At 35.2% G+C, this 26,320-nt stretch overlaps 1 protein-coding gene across 1 annotated transcript in view; it reads right to left on the reverse strand.

Annotated features, from left to right (window-relative positions):
- Positions 1-26,320, reverse strand: part of LOC306852328 (AT-rich interactive domain-containing protein 5B-like) — a 143,180-nt gene that overhangs the window by 81,339 nt on the left and 35,521 nt on the right. The window contains exon 4 of the mRNA XM_079389048.1: positions 24,015-24,245. Coding sequence (XP_079245174.1) covers positions 24,015-24,245 — 231 coding nt within the window. The remainder of the gene's footprint in view (positions 1-24,014; positions 24,246-26,320) is intronic.

Raw genomic sequence — 26,320 nt, forward strand, 5'->3', positions numbered from 1 at the left:
AGATGTGCATGAAGGCAAAGCACCCTCACTAATTTCAGAAGCACCGACAGTGATTTGAATTTGGAACAGAGCATCCTTCCGGAGCTCTACGGTGGGACTCGAGATCGGTCTGTAGCGCAGTTTCCTTCTTTCTTTCTTTTTCTTTCTTTCTTTCTTTCTTTCTTTCTTTCTTTATATATATATATATATATATGGGTCGCGTCAATTTAACAAAAAAAAAAATAGGGTCGCTCTGAAAAAAGTTTGAAAACCACTGCTCTAGCAGAACCTTCATGAACTGATTGAATAAGACTGTGTTAAAAGTCTTGACACTGACCTTAAAATAAAAATATCCGCAAGGTCGTTGAGGCAAAGCTGCAGGTGCAACTGTTCTATAATAGAGAGTATCTTGGGTATTCATATTTTCAATAGACAAACTTATTTTAAGACAGATCTACCATGAGCTCTGAGATTATTAGCAATATGTTAAAATTTGATTTCTGTTCCTTTTTTTAAATTAAAGATTTATAGATATGCATTAGCGCTGCCCACGGCCTTGATTCTGAATATATTTTTTTCAATAGGGATTTTCATTGAAGTGTTATAAGCCATGAACCCAACCAACCAGCTACATGGTGAATCAGAACATTACAAACTTTGAAGCAAAGAAGTACAAGACTAGGTACAAGACTGTGTACTTCACAGCTTTAATGATGGAAAGAACTACAGTCCCTTGAAGCATTGCAAATTAAATCACATTATAAATGACGGGGAAAAATAAAACCATTGATTTCCATTTTTTTCACTTAAGAACTACACTACCCATAATTCTGAAGAGATATCCACCAATCAGAGACGTCACTCACATCCAGTGGCCACACCTGTGAAGCAGTGCAAATTAAATACTTGTGTTGATCTCTTCACACTCTTAAACTACATATTTAAATATTTTGCCATAAACTTATTTTTTAGTTATAGTCATAACAAAATCAATGCTAATATAGCATACCATCATTTTGATTTTTAATGGTCACTTGCAATGCTTCATACTAGGATAAGCAGTACCTTTATATTTTTCTGCCTAAAATTAAAGCTGGCAATGTTCCATATTGAAGCTGGTTGGTTTGATTCCTGAACCAAGATTGCTGAAGAAGCGTGGACACACTGTTGTGCTGTATTGCTACCCAGCTGAATAATGAAACACTGCAAGCCAGTGCTGCTAAATGAAATTATCCTTAGGGGAAAAATGGAAGGAGCATATGGACTTTCCCACTGTTATAGCGAATAAAAACAGGCAGCCACTTGTAAGCACACTCATCTTCATCTTGTTGTTAGTGGTTGAGTTCTCAGTGCCATCATGAACAGCTAAGTGCTTAAACAATAGCCCTCTGTGTTTTGTCCAATAATTTCACTATAATACTGAACAGCTTGAACCAAAACTCAGTTAGCAGTCTACAAAGGCAGCATCCTAATTTAAACTGAATCTTATAAGTGACTGATTTGGAACACTTTACGCAGGCAGAACTCCATAAATAGCAAGTCTCACAAAGTAGCTGGTGAGCTAACAGCGTGATATTCTAATATAGTGCTGCAGGGATGATGCATTTTTAAAGGCCAAAATCCAGAAACAAGATAGCATCTTAGCACAGGTCAATGGTTTTTTTTTTTTTGGTTAAATGCCTGAAATAAGGTCTGTAATTAACACAAACTTAAGATAGTTCATGTTTTATCCTTAGACGAAAATACATAAGTAATACCCCCTTGTGATTTTTAAAGCTTTTACTTGTCTTGAAAAAGGTGGTTGCTAACAAGTGTCTAAATGTGACTACAGAGGTTGTTGGGGGCATTAAACGTCACCACATCAAACAGGTAAAATCATCTACTCACAAGTCCGCTTTCATATCCTCACAAGCTATGTTTCCATCACCTCGTTTTTATGCACATTTTGAAGTATCGCATCACAAACAAGTGATTTCAAATAAAAATCCCTTAATTCGCAAAAAAGTTTTTAACGTTCACTTGAGGTGGTTTTTGACTGCGAAAAAGGGTTAATGCGAATAATGGGAGATGGAAACGTATTTGCCAAATAAATTCCTCCATGCACATCAAAAAATCATGTAGCTTTGCGCTATGGGACGGCAAAACCTGTCTATCCAGCAGACAAATCAGCATCTGAAATGCTATGGTCATTCTAAAATGCCCGAGCAAAGTCTGTCATCAATGTATTTCTGTATAATTGCCTCCCTGTCTTACATGACTGCGTTCCCAAACAGCAGGTGTAACCGGTTCTACTTCGCCTCACTCCGAGCGGGATTCGAACCGCGGTCTCCGGCACGGGAGGAGGGCGCTCTAACGAGGAGGCTAAAGGCCACGGCCTCTAGCGTCAGTCGCCAGAGCGCCTTTTTTTGAGATCAGGGGAGTGAGGTTTACACGCACCAGCACTTACTTGCCTACGTCTGTTACACTCACCCCCCTAAACCTCACTCCCGTCCGGGTCACGGCACCAATTGTCGCGGTCCTACTCCACCCGCTCCGAGCAGGATTCGGACCGCGATCTCTGGTGTGGGAGGCGGGCGCTCTAACAAGGAGGCTAAAGGCCACGGCCTCTAGCGTCAGTCGCCAGAGCGCCTCATTTTGAGATCAGGGGAGTGAGGTTTACACGCACCGGCACTTACTTGCCTACGTCTGTTACACAGTTATTCTCTTTGACTCGTTGGATGGGAACAGTGCTTATTCGCATATAGTATGTTTTATGCGATATTACAATTTTTCGCATTTGTTAAATTTGCAACTTTGGATGGAAACCCGTCTACTGTTTTTAAAATCATGCTCTTACAACGTATTCTAATTCAAACGTTCAGGGAAAATGTTTTTTAGATCAAGACCTAAAGAAGCTTAATGGTGGTGACGCTTAAGTCACGTGACCATGGTGTATTTCGTTTATAGCCTACATTTCGCTATTTACTTTTGGTGATTGTATTCAGGCTTTAAAATAATAAACATTGTGATCATTTATGAAGATAGTCATGATCAAAAATGTGTAAGAATCAAAACCTTTGTTAGTGATTAATTTTTTTCTGCAATAATTCAAAAGCCAATGGGAAAATTTAATTGAAGGTAGACTGGATAAAGCTAACTTCCGAGCTGGCCTACAAAGATATGCCAAACAAACACATTAATTATGATATTATTATAACACTCATTCTAATAAGCATTAATATGCACCACATTTAGAAGAAAAGAAAATGTAATCAGATTTAGAATATGCAAGTCGGCCAGAGAAAAATGAGGAAAGGATGCAGATCAAACACAAACCGGCCCCTCATATCAACACCATCCAGTTTAGGCCACTGGCTGTTTTTTTGTTTTTTTTCTTCCACAAAAAGAATTATTCCTCACATGCTTCCCAATGACCTTGTTGAAACAGCATGTTCACCCCTCACATTTACATCCTTGGAATGATGTATGATTTGCCTAGCGATTCTGTGCTCCAAATGGCAGGGGAGACGCAATGCACTAACTAATTGTTTAAGCATAGCGGAGGGCTATTAAAGAAGCTCTTAACAATGCTACTCCATTATTTCTGCATGAATGCTACTGCGTTATGCAAACCCAACCGGGGCCCAAGCCTTTTGCTCTGACAATGTTAACACTCCTCTCTCCTCACTGTATATGATCAAATAAATAAACCGCTTTGAGAACAAACACAGCGGTTATTATCTTGTTTATTTGTAACAAAACCCCCTTTTTTGATTTCCCAAGTAACCAGAACCACTCAGCGTAATAACAGTTAATTACAGTGAAATACAACGCGGGGCAAATTTGTCCCCTGGGTCATTGATATGTCAGCGTGGTACGGAAAGCACAGCGCGTTTGTGCCCTAAACCCCTTGGGGGGCGGGGGGGCAGAGACGAAAAGCATATTTTCGCTTCAAAGTTTAAAAGCAGCTGAGAAACCTCATGGCTAGGTTATTGTTCCCTCACATAACTCAAGAGCCGGTGTATTTCTGCCTACTAGCTGTCAAATTATCACAGTCATTTTTACAGAAGTAGTTCTATCATTTACTTAAAATTCTAATTAAGATTACTGTGACTTCCATTTGCTATTTGATCTCCGCGAAGTAGAATCCAGTCATAAAATGGAATATATATGGAAATATTATGCATTTGATTGCCACCATTTTTGATCCAGAAAATCCAGAAAAATCACACAGAATTTCAACAGAATGTCAATAATGATAATTAAATTTTTTACTAAATAAAATTATGACAATGGTAAACAGAATTGGGGAGGGGGGGGGGGGGGGGGGGGGGGTAAAACCCCCCTGTATTTAGGAGCATAATAAAACAGATTTCATAAAGCCCGTATTTTCGAGTTTATTCTCCTGTTATTTTTTTAGTTAGCTTTTTTGCAATTAAGCCATTGATCTGTGTGCATGACTGGTTGACCAGTTACCCATATTTGACAGTTTATTAATAGCCAAGTAGGAAAAAGATCACGCATTGCTCAAAATAGTTATGATGCAGCCAAATGTGCCCCTCAGAGATATGAATTGATGAGTAGCCTCTCATCTGAGATTTCACTGATGTTTGGAGCTCTCACATCTAATGAATTGAAAAAGTCAAATGAAAGAGAAAAAGTGTGGAAACAGAGACGTCCTCTGCATGTAGCAGAAATGAATATGGATGGATCCGTGCTCAGAGAACACCTGCAGGGAATCTGGCTCTTTACCTGGAACTGCTCACAGTGGGGGATTCACTTTCAGCTCAGCCGGGGCCATGCAGGACACGCAATTGCAAAACGTAATGCAATTAAATGTGTATTTGTCTACGCATAAGCAAGCAGGGCATTATTCATGCACGACTATTGAGCAGCAGTCAGTAGATTAAAAACTAATGGTTTTATTCTTTTCAGAATTCATCTGCAGAGCACCAAATGCCACGTCAGTCAAATATACTGTATCAGACGCAAATCAGCTCAGGTCAGCTATGTCACGGGTGGGGAGAGACGAAGACTCAAATGCTGGCGAAAAGTGGATCTTTCAATAAAAGAGAACAAAAAATGAACAAAAACCACCCCGAAGGGGAAAAACAGGCAGACAGAGAACTGCAGTAACAAATTTAACGAGACATAATCAATCACATGCTGTATGTTTGCAGGAGTTGGTTATAAGTCACTGTAATGCAGTACAATAGTCCTGACCCACAATGTAAGCAATAAATGTAATATACAGTACAAGATAACTTTATTGCTACTGGATAGACTTTACAATAATATATTTACTTATATATTACATACATACAGTGAATACAAAGCCTATAAATAAAAAATGAATAATAATATTGTAAATACTGTAAGATAATATTGTAATATATATATATTAGGGCTGGAGATTTAACACGTTAATTAAATTAATTAATTACGGTGAAAAATAATGCTTTAAAATTATTAGTGCATTTAATGCACTTCCCCGCCCCAGACCTGATTGATGATATGATCCAGGGCAACAACGCACTGCATGATGGAGCCTAGAGAATGTAGTTAGAATGTCCCTAAATATGGAAATATAAGATATGGCACAAAAAATGTCCCTGTTTGAGTCTTTGTCTCATATTTACATCATATTTTATATTTAAGCAATAACACACAAGCAATAAGTGCAATATCAGACAAGTGATGCACAAGTGCAAATATGATATCTTATATAACAGTTCAATAAATAAGAAGTTAATAAAGTTATGTTTGTCTCTGAGCAACACAGTGACATTTCATTTCTTAATCTACATTTTGAACGAATTGGGTGAACCATTAGGCTTGTTGGGTTTGAAGCAGCTCTTTGGATTTTAATATTTTAATTTGCGATTTTAGGATTAATTAGATTAATCACAAGATCGTGTAATTAATTAGATTAAAATTTTAATTGCTTTACAGCCCTAATATATATATATATTGAAAATATTTGCACGTATTATATATAAATATATTTAATATACAAACAACATATTTTTCTGAAATATATACATGCATGTGTGTGTGTGTGTGTGTGTGTGTGTGTGTGTGTGTATATATATATATATAATACATATACACAGCACACACACATATATTAAGTAAACAAAAACTTTCATTTTGGATGCAATTAATCGTTTTACAGCACTAATATTATATATATATACAGTGGGTACGGTAAGTATTCAGACTCCCTTAAATTTTTCACTCTTTGTTATATTGCAGCCATTTGCTAAAATCATTTAAGTTCATTTTTTTCCTCATTAATGTACACACAGCACCCCATATTGACAGAAAAACACAGAATTGTTGACATTTTTGCAGATTTATTAAAAAAGAAAAACTGAAATAATCACATGGTCTTAAGTGTTCAGACCCTTTGTTGTGACTCTCATATATTTAACTCAGGTTCTGTCCATTTCTTCTGATCATCCTTGAGATGGTTCTACACCTTCATTTGAGTCCAGCTGTGTTTGATTATACTGACTGGACTTAATTAGGAAAGCCACACACCTGTCTAAGGCCTTACAGCTCACAGTGCATGTCAGAGCAAATGAGAATCATGAGGTCAAAGGAACTGCCTGAAGAGCTCAGAGACAGAATTGTGGCAAGGCACAGATCTGGCCAAGGTTACAAAAAAAATTCTGCTGCACTTAAGGTTCCTAAGAGCACAGTGGCCTCCATAATCCTTAAATGGATGATGTTTGGGACGACCAGAACCCTTCTTAGAGCAGGCCGTCCGGCCAAACTGAGCTATCGGGGGAGAAGAGCCTTGGTGAGAGAGGTAAAGAAGAACCCAAAGATCACTGTGGCTGACCTCCAGAGATGCAGTCGGGAGATAGGAGAAAGTTGTAGAAAGTCAACCATCACTGCAGCCCTCTACCAGTTGGGGCTTTATGGCAGAGTGGCCCGACAGAAGCCTCTCCTCAGTGCAAGACACATGAAAGCCCGCATAGAGTTTGCTAAAAAAACACCTGAAGATTCTCTGGTCTGATGAGACCAAGATAGAACTTTTTGGCCTTAATTCTAAGCGGTATGTGTGGAGAAAACCAGGCACTGCTCATCACCTGTCCAATACAGTCCCAACAGTGAAGCATGGTGGTGGCAGCATCATGCTGTGGGGGTGTTTTTCAGCTGCAGGGACAGGACGACTGGTTGCAATCGAGGGAAAGATGAATGCGGCCAAGTACAGGGATATCCTGGACGAAAACCTTCTCCAGAGTGCTCAGGACCTCAGACTGGGCCAAAGGTTTACCTTTCAACAAGACAATGACCACAAGCACACAGCTAAAATAACGAAGGAGTGGCTTCACAACAACTCCGTGACTGTTCTTGAATGGCCCAGCCAGAGCCCTGACTTAAACCCAATTGAGCATCTCTGGAGAGACCTAAAAATTGCTGTCCACCAACGTTTACCATCCAATCTGACAGAACTGGAGAGGATCTGCAAGGAGGAATGGCAGAGGATCCCCAAATCCAGGTGTGAAAAACTTGTTGCATCTTTCCCAAAAAGACTCATGGCTGTATTAGATCAAAAGGGTGCTTCTACTAAATACTGAGCAAAGGGTCTGAATACTTAGGACCATGTGATATTTCAGTTTTTCTTTTTTAATAAATCTGCAAAAATTTCAAAAATGCTGTGTTTTTCTGTCAATATGGGGTGCTGTGTGTACATTAATGAGGAAGAAAAATGAACTTAAATGATTTTAGCAAATGGCTGCAATATAACAAAGAGTGAAAAATTTAAGGGGGTCTGAATACTTTCCGTACCCACTGTATATATATATACACACACACACATATATAATATATAACACAATCTGCAGATACGACTCAGTGCTAGTGTGTGAGAGCTGTTCACTACAGCACATTACAGACAGAGGGGCCATTATCAGAGCTATAATTTGAACCCACACCTCTAATACCACCTCACAGTCCCATCATTCCCTAAATCAGTCAACTTGTGTGCCTTACAGTATCCGTTCGTCCCATTCACACTTAAAACTTATGCTGCTTATTAAGCCTGGTGTGTAAATGGATCAGTTCTGTTGCTCGTCCCAGCATCTGATTTATGACAAAAAAAAAGCACAGATGGCAAAAGACAAGTCTGAATCTATAATATGTCAATTGCTAACGGCTACGCTAAAAACTAGGATCTGATTAAAGTTTAATATGTGAAGAACAGTTAGAGCCTTACTTCCTGTGATAATAACATCCAGGCAAGAAATCGAGACCACTGGCTGAAAGAGAACAGAGATTAAGCAGTATGTGACTATAAATACCCATCTGAGTAATGAGCATGTTATTGAAGTTCCTCTCTGAGCTGCTTAGCCGTGGTTGCCATGTTTATTGGTCATTGTTTAGACAGGAGGAAAAGCCTTTTATGGATTAATTTGATGTTAAAAAAAAAAAAAAAGCTCAAGTGCTCCAAATAGAAAGCTCTGTGTGGCATTTAGGAACATTACATAACCCGCAATAAAAAAAGATCCAAACATTTGAGCGTTCATAATGTATTTTACAGAAAATGAAAGTGGACAAACAAAGAGCTTTCACTGTAATTTACCGTTAAAGTGTGCAGCTGAAATCTATTTGACAATCTCCAATTGTTTACATGGAATTGCTGTGGGAAAACAGAGCGTGCCTTCCATTTTCCAATTCCATAAAGAGGCTATAAACAGAAAAAACCCTCTTTAAACACATCTTAACATTCGCAAATGCCCATATCAGAGAAACAGCATTTGCTGTTGCTTTCATCCGTATCCACAGCGGGCTTGATTTAACAGCAGTGGCCTTTAATTGCCAAGCTAAAAATGATAAGGACAGACATTACTCACTGCAAAAATGCAACAAGGAGGGAAAAAAATGTCCACGCTCATTCCACGGAAAACTATTTACTTGAGATAGATGAGATAAAGCGTAGTCAAGGGGCCTCGCAAAGCCTCATGTTATCGAATTACAAATTACATACGTTATATGCCTCTCAAATAATAACTAGAAACTTTTCTGACCGGTAAGAGACACAAACAAGGAAGTAATCTTTTCCTGATGCTCTTGCTACATAGTTTACTTTAAAGCTATTTTCAGACAGATTTCATGCGTATTTCTTTCACGTCCACGTATTCGGTCTCATTAAATGTTTATAGGGGAAATACAGCGAGGATGTCAGCATGGCAATAAATCATAGGATGCGCAAAGAGCTGCATCTAAACGTTGCTGGGAAAACCAGGCCACAATGTGAAAAATGTGAATTAAACCCCAATCTGGCTTCGAGTGACATTTCACCTGTGTCAAAAGCAGATTTCTTGCCAGCATGAGAGTAAAAATCATTCTTAGCCCCAAAAGGGTGAGCTCCATTTTTTGCCATGAATTATTAAACTTGCCTGTAAGTAGTCAAGCGGGGATACATGCAACTAAAATCAAGCTCAATATTTACTTTCTCTGCACACCATTACGAATCGATGCACGTCATGGCTGTGTTTCTCCAGTTACTTTACAACACTCCACAAGCTTTTCAAGTGTTGACACGCAGACTTCTTTTCCAGAATGCAGAAAGAGCAGGAGGGGTTGATTCATTTGAGCGAGAAACGTCAACGCTTCTCCTGAGGATTTATTGCAGAGAATGAGCTTTTAAAACTAAAGGGAGTCATCGGAGCAATTAGTCTAAATCACAGCGGAGGACGCTAAAAATATCAGCGCAACCTCAAATGTCAATCCTGACAATCCTACGACCAAAACCTGGATTGTCTTCTAAGATTTATTGGAAAAAAATACTTTGTGACACTATGTTCAAAGCATCCATAAAGAATAGGTGTGTGGAAAACTAGTCCACAGGAGTGATTTGTCCATTTATGTCTGAATCAATTAATCCCTCTGGCCTTTAGGGGGCTATGTGATGTTCTGATGGGTCTATGACAGATTTTTGTTGGGTTATGCTGATGACATAATTTTAACTGTGGGTTTAATGTCACGAGGGAAGGATTGTGGGATGGGTGGGACTGCACGATACTGGGGAAAAAATGACATTGGGATATTTTGTTTTTACAGGAATTTTCACCAGATGACTTGAACTGTCATATTTAGAAAGAATGAATCATTGTAGAGTGAGTGGATGTGAGGTGATTTTGTTGAGGAGTGCATCTCTATAAAAAAAAAATTATAATTAAAAAAAAAAAAAAACTTTGAAAAATTACTTCTTTTTTGAAGGTAAAATTATTTTTGGGCTGCAAGATTTGGGAAAATATTGAGAAAACATGACAACTCAAACTCTTGAGTTTTCATAGGCTACATTCCCACTGCTTTCAGTATGACTAAAAATAATACCAACTGTCAATATTTTATTGTGAGTAATGATTATAATATTGAGATCATTGGAATATTACAAAAATATTAAACAAAATAGGCAATGCGTTGTGAATGTATTGTAATAATACTGCCAATTCAGTATGACCATAAAATCATAAAATTGTCATGACTTAAAATATTAAAACTCTGAAATTAGAAAAAATGAAACAAAAGAAACAAATATATTGTAATAATAGTACCCATGATTACTGATTATAATATTGAGTTTAATGTGATTGCAAAAATTAAATAAACAAACAAAAAATAAATAAATATATGATAATAACAATGACAATTCAATACGACAGTAAAATTATAACTGTCATGATTTTATTGTGATTATTGATTATAATATAAAAGATTGTTGTCGTATTACAAAATGTTAAACAAACTAAGGAACATAAAATAATGCAAAATGTCATGACTTTATTGTGATTATTGATCATAATATTGAGATTACTGTAATATTATGGGGGAAAAAATAAATAAAATAAGAAATATTGTAATAAAACTGCATATTCAATGACTATAAAATAATAATTGTAAATAATATTTAAAATAAAACTATTAAACAAAATAATTTAAATTCAAGATGACAATAAAATAATAATTGTCATGATTTTATTTAAATTATTAATTATAATATTGAGAGATTATTGTGATATTATGAATAAATATTAGACACAATAAGGAATATGTTGTAATAATATTTTCAGTCCAATATGATCATAAAACAATATTAATTTTCATGATTTTATTGTGATTACTGATTACAATATTGGGATTATTATTGTGATATTATGAAAAAAGTAAAAAAAAAAAAAAAAAAAAAAAAATCCTGCATGATTTGACAATTGTGCCAAGCCATAATGAAACTGCTAAAGCATATATGTTTTTAATTAAGTTGCAGCCTGCATGATTTGACAATTGTGCCAAGCCATATTGCGATATTGATTTTATTTTGATATACTGTGCAGCCCTAGTGGCATATATGAATATGGTAGCAAGGTGTAGGCGCTCAGCACTTAAATAAGGTAGTCTGTTGTGCTCTCAGCTGTCAGAACGAAAAACCTCCTACGCCCCATGGGAACATTAGGTGGAAATAATGGCAATTTGGTTTTAATTTGATGTGATGCGTTACAAAACACTTTCTGGAAAATTATGTGGGAGACTATGCACCTCTCTCTCTCTTTTCCTCTTTGAGAAGTTCTCATTGCTCAGGGATGCTGTCCAGACACATTTTATGATTTATAAAAGAATACAGAGCAGCTGCTGAGCTCAAACCCAGGGCAATGCAGGAACTAAGGTTCTCATTTCAAAAGCCTTTCATAAAAAAAGCCAAAGTGGGCTGGCAGAGACTTGAGCCAACTTGATCCTTGTTAAAACCTTATTTTCTTGCTTTAATTTCTGCGATTAGTGTGGGCTGCTTAACACGCTTAAAAAAGTTGACGCAATTAATGCAGCACTCTTCTTTTTTTACCGATTTTCTTGGAATAGCATTACCCTCATTCTAATCATTCACCCTTCATTTAGCTCTCTCCTGAACTCAGATAATAGTGCCAATTCAAGAGCTAATGCATGCAAATGAGCGAATGCATCAGAAAAATATGTATGTCTCAAGCTAAAAATAATATACTATAGATTGTTTTATTGCTTTTATTTATTAAATGATTAATGAAATGATTATATAGCACTTCCAATATGCTGATACTACATTAATTTGAGCATATAATGTGTAAACAATATTGTTCAAATATTTGGAGTCGGTAGAAAAAAATCTCTCATTCGATCCAGGACTGCATTTATGCAATCAAAAATACAGTAAAAAAAATAAAATAAAAATAAAAAGTAATATTATAAAATATTATTATAATTTAAATAAAGTTGTATACATATATTTATATAACTATATAAACTTATTAATAATAATCTTATTATTCATATTATCAATGTTGAAAACATTTAATACTGATAATAATCTACTGCTTAATAATTTATATTTAATATTTCTGTGAAAACTCAGATAATTTTTTTTCAGGATTCTTTGATTAATACAAAATGGAAAAGAACAGTATTTATTTAAAATAGCAATTTTTTGTAGCATAAATTTACTTTTTTCTTTTCTTTTTTTTTAATGCATGCTGGCTGAGTAAAATAAAGTATATCATAGTGTATATCTGTGATTACAAGTTTTAAATGTTTGGTGGAATAAATTGTGATTCCTGTGTGTACAACAGCCTTGTGTTGCATTGGTCATGCATTTGCAAATGCATCAGTGTTGTAGTGTAGAGTATGTTTCTGGTCTAATGCTCATTGCAGCCGGGGGTGGAATGTCCCAAAAACGTCCAACATGAAGCTGTTAACTTCATAAAATATCTCCACTGGCAACCGTAGCTTCCTGGAGGTACAAGCGAATATCCTTCACCGATCTGGCATGTGGGAAATCTAAGCACGCCATTGTAGAATTAATTTGAACTGATAAATAGTGACCCAGCAGTCACAGTGGCATAAATCACAAATTACATGTGCCCCCTACCACAGCCAGCACTTATTCAATGAATGATATTTCTCAAGGCTGCGCGCTGGCAAGACTCGTAAAAATCTGCATCTGGACAGCGTGTATTTTATTCATTATGAAATGGGAGGAATATCATACCTCACCAGACAATTATGTAAATTCCACTCAAAGGTAAAACATTTTGTGATTTTAAGAGGTGGTTTGTTGCCAGTGGAGTAAGAATTAGAATGGCATATGAAAAAAAGTATGTGCAAAGTATGACTATGAATGGAAAAACAAGTGGGAAAAAAAGGAATCAGCCCTTCGGTTTCTCCTTGAATTCTTAATAAGACACATGGGTGAGGCATATGGGCTTTTAAAAATGCATGACCTTTAGTAATCCAACTCAGATTGTGAAACAAGTGGGAAAAAAATGTAATCAAATAGAACAGAAGAAAAAGAACATTTCAGAATTTACAGTATGATCTCATACAAATCAAACAACTGTAAGCATTGCACAATTTTTAGGGGGGAAAAAAAAGACTGAAAAAGAGCTAGGAAGCACACAGCCCTTGTTTAATGTAAGTAATGGCTACAAATTCCTGTGTTTCTGAATGGCTGTGTGGTTTTAAAATAGTTCACACAATAATAAAATGCAAGCCTGTATGACTGTCCTTCTTCAGTGGAACACAAAAGGTGAAATTATGAAGAATGTCCAAGACATTATTTCCCACATAATGAAAGTGAACAGTCAAGCTCCAAAAAAAAAAAAAAAGACAGAAAAAAGACAGATATAGATCGATATGGAACAGTATTTGCTGCATTTTGGTCAAAAAGAACTAGTACCATATTCATGTATTGGCATGCTTTGTTGTGATACTTACATGAAAAGCCAATAAAAATATACTGTTCATTAAATTTTAATTGCACATAGTAATGTGTGAGAAATATTTTAGATTTAGATTTACATTTTGATACAGTTTGTGCTGATAATATAACAAAATATGGTAAGGTAACCAAATATTAAATTTTGTATAACACATATTTTCAATTATTTTTCAGAACATTTTTCTAAACGTCACCTTTTCTGCTCCACTATATTTTTTTGTTTGTTTGTTTGTTTTTTTGGTAAACTCTTGTTAAGTGTTTAAATCAGTCATCATAAACATCTTTTACTGTATGAACTGATCACAGCATAAAAATCTTTGTCTGGCCAGTCCGTCCTCACACTACATCTGGACGGTATTAATAACTAGCATTAAATCTAGTGCAGGGAAATATGTGAGAAAATGAGTATCTTCAAAAGAATGTGGGATATGTTCTTATCTTAGCGAAGGTTTATGTTTTGGGGAACACCAAATGCGTGCTGTCAAGTAAACAAACCCTCAAATATTCAGTTGTAATGTTCAGAGAATCTTGTTAAACAAGAAATGGCGGCCATGAATAGAAAAGAGAAGTGCAGTAAATTCGCTGGAAAGTCTTTAAATGCTGAATCAATTTGGAGGCAGCTTTGTTTACTTAAGAAGTAAGCCTGAGGACAAGCTCTGATTGCAACATGAACTGGATAATAGGTAATTCTGCTTACAGTTCCATGTTTGTTCTTCCTTATGGGTGAGAAAAAAGGAGTGCCTGATGTTTCTCAATATACAAAAAAGTTACTTCCGTGCTCACACAATGATGAATCCTTTCCCAGCATCCAATTATTCAAAGCTTTCAAAAGCCACATGTACTAACCAAAAGCCATCACCCATTCCCTCCCAGAACTACTCCCAGAGCGCATCTGCTCGAGGATCCAGATTTAAAATTGGACGGCAAGCATTTAAATCAATTAATATTGCCTTGAACTGCATATATGTCCAACAATATGCTAAATGGGCCAATGACGTGTAAGATTGTCAATGAAAAAGAGAAGAGCATTTTTTATTTTTGCTTTCATTTTTCTAAAAACATTAAACCATTTTCATGAAAAATTTCAAGTGTTTTAAGTAAAAAGTAGCCTAGACTTACACTTTGTGAATGTTATTTTCTAAAGCGTTAAAATAAAAAAACTTTTCTCCAAATATCAAGATTTATTCATTCATAATTATCATTAAGGTTTTGCGGCACCATATTATGACATTTTTCAACCTGACCTAACCTTTCCTTATCATAAAAAGGTCAAATTATGTGATATTTAAAAAAAATTATGGACCTCAACACAGTCATGAGGGTCTGCCGGGGCGTTTTTTTATCATATAATTTCCTTTTTTTTTTCTTCTGTTTGTTTTGTTTTTATTTTTTTCCTGCATGTTGGTTGCGCTACATGAATTTGAGTTGGTGGACAAAAGGTTTTTCAAATATTAATAGGGTATTAAAGTTTACAGTTTTAATTATGTATTTATTTATTTAATAATTATGATTATTATTATTACATATTATGCCAAACTACTTTAGTGCCCCCCCCCCAAGTATTTTTTAATGAGGCCTTTTTATTCATTATAATATCAAGACAGTTGTAGCACATAACATTTAAAATAATACAATATTATAACAATATAAATAATATAATAGTACAAAAATAACAAATAATAAAATTGTGGGACAAAATAAAATAAAATAAAATAAAATGTCACTGACCCAAATATATAAACAACTAAAAGTCAACCGCATTTTGATGGTTTCATATTTTTGGCAAAGCTATTTCCATTTAGAATCGTTTTCCCTGCTGTCTGTGACCCTTTCAGAACAAACATGCAACTTGTTTTTGAGTCATGACCCACAAGTTAAAATACTCCTGTTCAGGAATACACTCTTACCATTAACTGAAAAATACTAACATTATACTCAACCCTCCATAAATCCCCCAACAGTACTCCACAAGCCTTCTAAAATACTTCAAATGTTTTATTAAGAGCTCTCGTATTTCTGTCGACCTGTTTAAGATTTCTCCTTGTGCCGCGGCGGGCCGCTTCGATAGCACTGCTGAGATCTGCAGGGAAGGAAAATAAATGACCCATTTTTATTGCAGTGTATGTGGTAAACATGCCAACTAAATGAAGGAGCAGACGAAACCGGAACGCACTTTACCCCAACGCCCTCTGCAATTCAAAACCGCGATAAAGGAGGAAAACGTGTCATTGCATGTAATCCGTTTTATTTCAAAGCAAATTATTACCATTGAATAGTTGAAACTGAGTGGCGTCTTGATGAGAAATATTAATGGGTCTATCTTCTCGCTGAACAACACGCTATCATTAATAATCCCCCCAGCAGTGGGCATCAATCACGCTGTAATCATACACACAGCATTCCCGTCACATAGCTCAGCCCCTGCTGGATTACCCAGCATCCACTCTGTCTGCCCATCAAATCCATTCACGCTAATACAGAAGTGGGTTTTCTTAAGCATTCTTTTTGCATATCCTTAAACAGATGAGGGATTCTGTCTCAAGTGGGAATTGAGAACTGCTTCTTATTCTTATGTTCTTATTAACTTGTTGCCGCAAAACAATACAATAAGACAAAGCAAAAATTGCAACTATATTAATTATTCATTGTTTCCTGAGCCTTTTTGCCAAGCTGTCAAGTTATTTATTTATTTTCATAAAATTTTACATTGATATATATATATATTTATATATATACCCTGTAAAAAATAAAAGTGGTTTCAACTTAAAATAATTTGTTAACCGGCTGCCTTAAAATTTTAAGTTTTTTCAACGCAAATATCTAAGTTGTCATTTAGTACAACTTAACACTAAACTTAAAATTTCAAGGCAGCGGGGTAACAAAGTATTTTAAGTTGACTTTTTTTTTTACAGTGTTTATATATATATATATATATGCACACACACACACACACACACACACACACACAAAAGCGCCAGAAAAAAACTTAACAAAATAACATTTTATGTTTCCACCATGCAATAAACAATAAAAAATGGTAATTGTGACTTTTTGTCTCACAATTCAGACTTTTTTTCTTGCACATCTGTTAAAAGAGTCAAAATTACGAGACATAAACACAAAATTCCAACTTCTGTCTCGCAGTTCCAAGTTTACATTTTTCTGAAAAAGTCAGAATTGTGAGATTTTGGTTTTTTTTTTGCAATAGCGAAAAACAACAACAACTGAAAGTTATAAACATAGAATTCTGAGAAAAAAAAGTCACAATTGTGAGATATAAACTCAGAATTACAATATGTACACTTGGATTCTTGAAAGAAGTCAAAATTCTGATTATATTCCACAATTCAGATTTTTTTTTTACAGAAGTAAGAGGAAAAAAGTCTGAAATGTGAGATAAAATGTTTCAATTAGCTGAATTTTTTCTTACTTTCTTAGCCCCCCAAAAATTATATATACAATTTTTAAATACAAATACAAAATATAAATACAAAATACACTTCATTGTATAATACAGTTAAGATCAATTATTTGGTGCTTCCTTACAGGTACTAAAAACAGTTAATGAAATCATTATGAAAGCAGAATCATTAAGTGGAATCAGAACCAAATAATTAAATTCCTGCCGATTCCCATCACTAATCCCAATGCTGTGCGGAGGAGCAATAAACCACTGCGAGGAACAAAGAGATGAGATCACTTGCCACACAGCACATGTCACAATGATAAGAACAACTTGAGAACATTAGCTGCTTCTCTGAAGCGCCAGAGAAAATGTGTGTAACCCATAATGCAGCTATTATGCAGTAAAATCATAAGTATACGCTCACATAATAGCACTGACCTCCTAAAAATAACCTCATGAGAGGCAGGAAATGAATCAAGAGAGAGGAATAATAGTGTGGCCATTACATGGCATCAACCTACAAACTCTCTTCAATAATTCACCAGTACAACCCCCCTCACCCCCCACTGTCACATTAACTACGTCCGTCTAAACATTCCCTGCATCTTCCAGTCTCTCCCCCACACCAAACCCCTTACATCCAGATAAAAGTATTTCCCTCTATCTTTCTCTCTGGCTTTTATTCTCCCTTGTTTTGTAGGGAAGGATTTGGCAGTGTCTTTCTAATAAAAGGGTCATATCTGTTGATCTCTTGATCTGTTGAGATAAAAGAGTTCATTAGACTACGAAAACATATAGTAACTCAAAACATGTCCACCCTAATCCAAAAAGAGCATTGAAACTGAGCTACAAAAATGACTTGCTCTGAAACTCTGAACTTCCTGTTGTCAGCTGGATACGTAAATATGTACACACTTACAAACCAACACTTATTTGGTGTTAAGGTAATAAGCAGGAAGAAGTATAGATACTTTTGTTCCTAAACAGCAAAGCGAGTACAATGGGGTAAAGTCAGTCAAACCTTGTGCTGTTTCTGGCTGTGTGTAGCACCTACAGCTCTGCAGATCCCGCTGAAAAATCCCAGCAATACAAACATGCTGTTTAAGTTATATTTTTAAATCCAATCTCTGATAATTTTGGTCTAATATCAACAGTTTGAGCAACACATTTCAACACATATTGTTTTGTGAATCTATCGCAATGTGATGCAGCTTTAGTGGTGGTTACTTAAGGATGGTGCAGATAAAAGTCGCTAATTTAAATTTGAAAAGATACAGTAGCAAAAAAAATTCCATTTTTATTGTTAGGGTCAGAGAGAGGTTGAAAAAAAAATCTCACAAAAAACAAGATGACTAATATTATTTTAATTACTTGTAAAATAAATATCTAACTACAATTAAAACAATAAAAAGCATTTACATTGCTTGAAATAAACTAATAGAAATAAAATAAAATATATAAAAAAACGTTACGAATTTTCTTTCAGCAAGAAGACGAGCCAACATTTCTCATTTTTTGTCTACTTCTAAATCTAAAATTAAAAACTAAAACTTATTACAAACTATATATATATATATATATATATATATATATATATATATATATATATATATATATATATATATATGTGCTATCAAACAATTCATCGCGATTAATCACATCCAAAATAAAAGTTTTTGTTTACATAATATATGTGTGTATACTGTGTATATTTATTATGTATATATAAATACAAACACATGCAAATGTATAAACGTAAATATTTTCAAAATATATACTGTACGTGTGTATATTTATATATACATAGTAAATATACATAGTACACGTACATAATGTAAAAAAAATATATATATATATATATAAATAACAACAAATAACAAAAACATCAAATTACTAAAACATTAAATAAAAACAGAAACTGTAAAAATAAGATCTAATTCAAACTATTAGGAAAAAAAACTATAGCAGTATATCAATAAACTACTTAACGAGTGAGTCAAACCCAGTTATTTCCATTAACAGAGGAACAAATGACTAAAAATATTCAATATCACATCTGCACCATTAAATGACTAAAAATATTCAATATCACATCTGCACCATTCCAACTGTATTTTTCCTTAAATAGCACTGCTTTCCATTTTCATCTTTCTTCTACTGGACCTCTCTCAGTTCTGTAGAACTCCCCTCTTCATCGCCAAGCCCTTGGAAGCACTATTATTCGATTCAAAAACTGCCAAGTTTTCTGCCAACTGTAGCCGTCACTTCGAGCATAAAAAGCACTAGAAATATTTGTTTCCCCCACTCTCATACCCAATGGCCAAACCAAAACATCAGATCTACCCCTCTGTAACAAATCTAGTGTACGGTAGCCTTTACATGAACAATGACTTCATATGTTGAACTAAAGCCTTAATAAATAACACACCCTACGAAGTTTAAAAGAACGTCTTCTTCGGGTTTCAATACAGAGTGCTGTGGTTGTGTTTAAAGCCCTGGTGAGAACAAAGACATTTTAATCTGGGTATTCAAATCCCTGCAGGCCGTCCTATTTGAGCAGAACCCCTCGTGTTAAACTTTCAGAGACAAGAGCATGCTTTTTGAGCAGAACGCTGTGTTTTTAAGCAATCAGAGAAACCTAAGGACATCCATTAAAGTCATTGGGAGCCATTTACTCAATCGTATTACTCACTGTCAGTTTGTTCACCTATCTTGTCAACTGCTCTTATGTAAACAGCTCTATCGTCTTTTGCAAAACAGCATTCAGTAACCCAGCATTTTTCCAACAGGAAGTCATGCACGTAAACTGGAGCCTCTCTTTTTTAACTGGCAGCATGTATGGAAAAGCGAACTGCACGCAAACCCACTGTTGTTTGAATATGCCAAACACAAACTCTGAAGTATTTAAAGACCATTTCAAGATTCGGATCACTTACAGAATGTCTTGTTTTGTTAAGTATGTACTGTAATAAAAAAAACTGATGTCATTGAAGGATTTATATGAAGGCCTTGACACGTTAGTGAATATAATACTATTGAGTTTCATTTCACATACAGGAAACTTTAGTAATGCATTGAAGTTATAGTGCTATAGGAACTAAATATACTGTACAAGAGCCCGAAGGCTTCCAAAGGGTGTATCTGTGTGTTTGTTTACTATTTACTATGGATAATTTGATTAAGGTTTCAGTTACCACAACAAATACTCTCAGCACAGCTCCATTTAACATATTTTAATATATTTAAATCCAATCTCACAGATTTATCCAAAAAATCAGTGCAGAAAATAGAAAATAGCATTTTTCATTCAGAAAATGTACACTGCTTTAAAGGGATTGTTCACCCAGAAATGAAAATTCTGTCATCATTTACTCACCCTCAAGTTGCTCCAAATCTGTATGAGTTTCTTTGTTCTGTAGAGCACAAAAGAAGATATTTTGAAGAATGTTGGTAACCAAACAGTTGACAGTAGCCATTGACTTCCATAGTATGGAAAAAAAAATACTTCTCAAATCAATGACTACCAGCAACTGTTTGGTTACCAACATTCTTCAAAATATCTTCTTTTGTGCTCTACAGAAAAAAAAAAAAAAAAAAAAGAAATGGCACGAGGGTGAGTAAATGATGACAGAATTTTCATTTTTTGAATGATCTTTTTAATCGGGATGGTTTATGGCGACCATAAACAAATAGCCAATTAATGAGCTCAACTATGATTGGTCGATTTTAAACATAATATTTTTTTAATATTTATTTTATTAGCCTATATACACACACAACTGTTTTTTTAGCATCTTACACCATGTGCATCATATTTTTAGAACAGATGGTCAAGATAAAATACTTTCAGCTTCTAAAAAAAAATTAAATGTCTCTCAAAACTGCCCTGCTCCATTTAGCTGTTTTTGCAGAAATGAGTTTTGTGTAAATGGCCCCTTAATAAACACATCTGATTGTGATCTGGTGAACATGACCCAAAATCAGCATATTTATACAGTGCTTCCTTAAAACCTACACTCTAAAAAAAATGGTGCTATATAGCACTAAAAGTGGTTCTTTGGCTTGTAATCACAGGGGAACCACTTTTGGTGCTGTATAGCACCAAATCTTGGTGCTTCAGTGGTTCTTCTGAGGTTCTTCACCAGTTCTTTGGGACCGCTACCATATACAGAACCTGTTAAGCTCCTGTATGGTTCTTCAGCAGTTCTTTGGGGTGATTAAGGTGCTATATAGCAAAACTGCCATACAAAGAACCTGTTAAGCTCCTTTAAAAGGTTCTTTACGAGCCAAAGAACCACTGTTGGTGCTGTTTAGCACCATTTTTGTTGAAGAAATACAGTGCAATATGGCACCTCTTTAACAAAGGTGCTGTATAGCACCTTTGAAGATAGTGGTTCCCCTATGATTACGAGCCAAGAACCACTTTTAGTGCTATATAGCACCATTTTTTTAGAGTGTAGTCAGTTTTGAAAATGCATGACAGTGTAAACACAACACGACAGAGAATATTAAAACAAACACTGTTAGTTACATAGCAATGCCATCACTGCACACTGCAAACACAATCCGTGATCATGCACAGATCAGAGAAAGACCGCCATTTACAGCCAGTAATTACATGCACAGTTGAGGTTTTTTAACCGTCAGCAAAAAGCGGGAAATGCTGTTTTTGATATCAAAGCAGCCCTTTTGAAAAAATAAGTTACTGACACAAGCAGACGGACTGTGACGGACTCAGACCTCAGTGTAAAAACAGGCTTTCAGTTCATGTGAGTGTTCTACTCTTACATACAACAAGCTCTCGACTCTCATCTCGACAGGCTAAAAGCCACGAGTGTCTGTTTCAATCACCAGCTCAAAGTCACTCATTCCTGTTTGTACACCAACAGAGAAAGCTGTCTGTGCTCATATAGCAGCCCATCGTCAGTCAGGTAATGAAGACGAGGGTCTTGTTTTGGACTACAGACTCAATTACTGAACCATTAGCCATCAATCCTCCATTCATGCATTCTTTCTTCACTCAATTATGCCAATGCAATGACTCTTTATATGAATTAATAAGCAGTAATCAGCCTCTAAATGGTAAAGTCAGAAACATACTTTACACAAGTATGCAAATGTTTGGTCAATGCATTGCAAGAATGTAGTTAGGGTTGGGAATCGAAAATCAATTCCAATTCCAGAATCGGATACTTAAGGTCAGGAATCGGATACTTGTTGTAAATGTATAATTTGAATTCCACCTATCAATTCCTGTGTGGACATCTTTTATTTTTAGCTGGCAAAAAGTGGCTGTTAAAAATGTATTTGTCTTTGATTCATTCATTCAAGAAATTCCTTCAAAAACACTGATTAATCCACTTATGAAACAAGTAAATCTTGAGCGAGTCAATGAATCATTCCATTCATACATTTCAGGAGATTTAGTTGTCTAATATTTTTTTCTTCAGAATTGTGAGAACTACATCCTCCATTTAAAAAAAGTCTCAATAATTGGAATTGATAAAATTCAAACGATACCCATCCTTAGTGGTAGTGTTGAAATGCTAAACATTAATTTCTTCATTATTGTGGTAATAACAAACCTCAAGTTACTTTTAAACTGATCAGTTTGACCAATATTTTTACAGATTTCCACACTTTTCAACTTAGGCTATTGGTTATTTATTATCAGGTCTATTGTATTGTATCTATTATATTAAACTTTTTAAATAACATGTAATCATTCTTAAGTTTGAAATGTGGAGCATAATATTTGACAAAAAATGGAGCATTTAGTTAAGACAATTCATCATATATATAAAGAGTTAATTTGCAAAAACTGATAAAGGGCACTTTAAAAAAAAAATGAGCTGATTGTCGTGCATTATTCTCCACATATAATGCAATCTGAACCCTAAACACATTTTGTCCAAAAAGCCGGTATTGTCCACTTTCAAGGCATCGCAAGTTCACGTTTTACTGCAGAAGCCGACAAGCGCCCTTGTTGTTTTTGAACAGAAGCCGATAAGCCCATTCTAGCGAATCAGCGCGCTGTATTCAGGTCAGGTGACAAGGCTGCTTTCACTTGAAAAGACGTGCTAGCTGAGAGGAGTTTTGTCAAAGCTGACTAAAAGTAATTGAGGATGGATAATTCCGACAAACGGACAGAACGAACAGAACGGCGAAAAAGGAAAATAAAGGCTGAAACGTTTTCACGGAGCCTTGCAAAAGCAGAGCGTTACAACGGTGAGGGAAAACCTCCGTGTATTGTGTGTAATCACATCCATACAGTCTATGATCACAACAACAACAACATTTGTCAGGCATCTACATTGTCATCTAAAGAGATTATAAAGATTAAACGTGTTTTTTTAAACTCTAAAACATGAAATGTGGAGTTATCTGCTTTTGCCAAAAAAAAAGACTGTTGGGAGTTATCTGCTTTTGCTATAAAACAAACTTTTAATATGTAAAAAAAGCATACTTTCAATGAACTTTAATTTTGTAAATTACCTGTATTTGTGCAAGTTATTATTACTTAATCAAAACAACCCAACTGCAGTTTGATTGATATTACTTGGAATGCGTAATAAAAATAAAAACAAAAAACGGCGTTATCGGTTTTTGTAAATGAACTCTTCATATAATGATTAAAACCGTAACAGTAATCAAAATAATGATTATTAATATTTTTCTGTAGTAATGCAGATATTAATAAAAAACTACTTCTACATGTTGTTATCAAACAATTACTCTAAACATAAAAAAACTATATCGCTATCAGTCATAAAAATTAAATATCAGACAATTTCTACACAAAGTGCACAAAAACATGAAGCGTTTGCATTGATGTACTTGCGTAGAGTTTGTTTCAGACCCAAGATCATACAGTTTCAATAAAAATCTACTTACCGAATTCATCACACACGCTCTCGTTCTCCACCAGCGTGGGGTGCTCAAAAGTGTCCCTGCAGTACAGGATCTGGGTGTTGTTGGTGAGGGAGGCGATTCCCCCCAGGGCCAGTACCACATGGTCCGTCAGGAGGGAGGTGGGCCGCTCACGAAGCCGTGCGATGATGGAACGGTACCGACAGTATTGAGGGTAACTCAGTACCAGAACGTTCTTCTCCTCCACATCCTCACCTAAACACAAGAAAGTATAATTCATTTTTAAAAGAGAACACAAAAAGCAAATGAAAATAAAAATGTAATTATCTTTTGCCTGTATTAGACTGAAAAAAAAATGGTATAGGATTTACTCTGAAGCAATTTTCACTCAGAAATTGCTAGCAAATTTCACAAATAACCAAGGCCGTAACCACAAAGCATAAAGAAATGCAACAGTCAAGGGAATTCTATGTCTAATTCTAGTTGGAAAGTAACCATTTACAACCATTTGCTAATAATATTTGAAATAATATTTGACACATGCACTTTTATTTGAATGCCTAATATGTCGAAAATGCAAAACGTTTCTTGCCTCGTCACATTCAGTAAGGAATTATATGAATCACATAAATGATATTACATTTTAAATCCAAAATGGCCATATTTCAGTTTGCATTACTGAATATTACTAGACGTTTAACATTTATATCATAAAGCAGTTGTCAAATATTAAATGTTTCACTACTTCCATCTTACCTCACTCTTTTTTTAATGTTAAAACTGATACTTTTCACTAAAATTTATGCACGAAGTTGTAAATAAACGCTGTAAAGTTATAAATAAAGTTTTAAAGTTGTAAAACATTATTGAAAAAAAACAAATTCTAGTCTTATTACTTTAACATTTCAATGCTTAATTTAATGCGCTACTTGCCATTTCTTTGTAATTAATTGCAAAATTTACTAGCAATTTCATAGTTTTACACATTGACAGGTGTAAACTATTATTTACACCATTGATTCCGATATAATTTTTTCCATTAAATAAAAACTGTGGTTACTGTTTTCTCATACCATCATTTCACGACATCAACTCAATCCAACTTGTTTATTTCAAAGACAATGTTTGACATAATTCGATGAGTCAAAATTCTACACAATGGCATACAGCACAAACACCATTGATGAATCCTACGCTCTCTAATATTAGCTTCACAGTAATGATGATTCAAATCGAAGTGCTGTGACTTCATATAGCTAATCTTATTCTATAATGGAGCAGAGCTGCTCCCAGGGGTTCGGATATAGATTTGTAGGCTATTACGTTTTACTACAGCCTGAGCTGCTGGTTTAACATGACAGCTCTCTGTTAGGATTGGCAATATAAAAGATTCTGGGCAGAAAGCCACGTCACTTAGTTCTTGGAAATCAGAGAACTGAGCAATAGCATTCGCCTGTTAGTCTTCCCATCAGAACTCGAAAACCTCTCGGCTGAATCAAAGTATCATCGCATCTCTCGGCCTCAAACACCTGACATCTCAGAACACAAGCTCTTGTAATATGACATGTGAGTCGCAAACCTCAAACGATGGTGTCCTTGGAGAGAACTAGCTTTATTCACACACAACGACCGCAAACATTCTGCTGCTGAGAGCCATAAACGCATTTTTTACATGTTGATTCTGCATCACTAGCATCACCAAATGAAACTGCAAAAATAATGATTGTTTTCAAACGCGTTTCTTGCCCCAACTGCCACATGGTTCACTGGCTCAGATTCCACCACAAAACAAACTCATCCGCTTATAACAGGAACCTCACAGAACCGATAATATGGCAGAGGACAGATGTGGAGAAAAGACAGAGTAAAAATAATACAGTTGACCTCAAACAACATTTTGAGTGATAACAATATGAGAAGGGCCATTACATTTTTTTGGTGGATGACTACAGCGGACTGTTTCAAATGAAACGGATCGACTGCAGTCTCAATTTGATGGCTGTAGAGAAGAGAACATGAAATATTTTGATTTATACTGCTTATCCTTTTATTGGACTTTCACTGCATGTATTACATTTCCTTCTTAGTGGAGCACATTTCTTCTCATTATTTGTATTCTTTCTCATCCATTTGAAAAAGCATGGACCCAGAAACAAGTAAAAAAAAATACATTTTAGTAAAGACACATTAAGATACATTAGTAAAGACACAATGTAAAGCATTTTGAGTGCCTAGAAAAGCGCTATATTAATGTAATGAATTATTACTTTTCTCACTTTTAACATAAATGTTAGTGCTAACCGTATTTGAATGAATACGCATACATACAT

This window comes from Barbus barbus (assembly GCF_936440315.1).
Source record: "Barbus barbus genome assembly, chromosome: 32".
Taxonomy (NCBI): domain Eukaryota; kingdom Metazoa; phylum Chordata; class Actinopteri; order Cypriniformes; family Cyprinidae; genus Barbus; species Barbus barbus.